The sequence below is a fragment of the Seriola lalandi genome, unplaced genomic scaffold (genome assembly GCF_002814215.2).
Source record: "Seriola lalandi dorsalis isolate HSWRI2012SDOR001 ecotype SW California unplaced genomic scaffold, Sedor1 jcf7180002052196, whole genome shotgun sequence".
Lineage (NCBI taxonomy): Eukaryota > Metazoa > Chordata > Actinopteri > Carangiformes > Carangidae > Seriola > Seriola lalandi.
In genome coordinates this window covers 5,802-7,451 of record NW_019522749.1, presented here as the reverse complement: position 1 = coordinate 7,451, position 1,650 = coordinate 5,802, and the positions used below count along the sequence as shown (strand labels likewise).

Here is a 1,650-nt window from a genome sequence, read left to right as displayed (position 1 = left end):
TGCACTTGGCTGTTGATGTGATTGAAAATCAGTAGCACAGATAGTTCGTTCCCCCTCACTAATAACCCTGTGTTCCTCAGGTGTGGGCTACACTGTGATCCTCATAGCCCTGTATGTAGGCTTCTACTACAATGTCATCATCGCCTGGTCCCTCCACTACCTGTTCTCCTCCATGACCAACGAGCTGCCATGGCTCAAATGTGGCAACAGCTGGAACAGTCAGAACTGCACTGACCCCAAAGCCATCAACGGATCCATCCTCGGCAATGGGACTTCTTACGCCAAGTACAAGATCACCCCGGCAGCAGAGTACTATGAGTAAGTGTTTTCAAATAGTCATTTATCAGATAGTAATTTCTGTTGCTTCCATGCAACTTTCTGGCAATGATGTTATTAAGACATGACAGCTGAATCTAAACTGAGATCATTCAAAAGTCAAAAGTCAATCCATCCAGTAAATGTCACAATGCAGTGATCTTGCTCAGTGTTACATGGATAGATGCTATACTGATTAAAACTAATCATGATTGCAGAGAGATCAAAGTAAACGTAGCCACTGTCTTTGTAAGACGATCTTTGGACATTTTGTTCATTGCCTGTTCGTGGATGTTTGTTTCATTTTGGCAGCTGTGACTGACACAATGTAGCTGAGTTATTATTGTATACAGTTGACACCCAACAACAGCATCACATGGAGGTGATGCTGTCTTGTATTGTGGATGTTGTATGGGCTATAGTAGTACAGTATATATACATACCCATGGAACCACTGTCCACGTGAAGAGCTTGCCCAGTCACTGAAACGTGAGCAGAGGACTCCGAAATTATCCAGCCACAAATGTTTGCACTACAAAAGGTGTATACATAAGACGTTCAAATATCCTCTTTGAAGTGCACGAAAAAAGCTCCGTCTGTTTATACTTCAAAGACAGCCAGTTCTTCCCCAGCTTCTGTGAAGACTGACTGTGCAGCCCAGAGGAAGTCTGTGAAATGACTTGGACAATACAAGGGACACATGCTAAGCATGACGCACTGAATACATTTAGCATGCAACTTGGCCAATAGTCGAGCTCGCTAAAGTTCCACTTCCATTCTGCTGGGCTGCAGTGGCTCGTACAGTATGTTTATTTAATCAGTATCCAGGGATACCTTTTAACTCCCAGGAACCCCTCAAACTTGATAAATTCTAAGTAACAAATGCTTTAATTTAATATGAGAAGGTCCGTCACATGAATTACTACAGACTTTCAAAAAAGTAATGCAACATCGTTCAAAGAGTTGACATGATCAGTGAAAACAGCACATTTTCCAGGTGGACTATTAGGCTACACTTAATAAATCATAGGAAAAAGTCAATAGATGTGCATAGACAGACACACAATAGGATACTTCAAGACAGCTCTTGCATGGGGTTAGGCTCTGCAGGGGACAATAAATCCTCCTTACAGCTAGCTTTGAGTGCAGGAGCAATGCCAAGGCACAGCATGAGTGCGGCCAACTGAGTCAACAATTCTCTTGCTTGACCTCTTACGCCCGTTTTACATCCACAAACCCTCAAGGTCCTTCAACTACCATGACCGTAGTATGCAGCAAAATTCAACAGTAAGACAAAATCTATACGTATGTAAACTTATAATTCTTTCAGTCTTA

General features: G+C 42.3%; 1 protein-coding gene across 1 annotated transcript in view; it reads left to right on the top strand.

Annotated features, from left to right (window-relative positions):
* Positions 1–80: 80 nt before the first annotated feature.
* The window catches only part of LOC111650304 (sodium-dependent noradrenaline transporter-like), a gene marked incomplete at both ends in the record, with an annotated part of 7,114 nt that continues 5,544 nt past the window's right edge, over positions 81–1,650 (top strand). The window contains one exon of the mRNA XM_023400182.1: positions 81–318. Coding sequence (XP_023255950.1) covers positions 81–318 — 238 coding nt within the window. The remainder of the gene's footprint in view (positions 319–1,650) is intronic.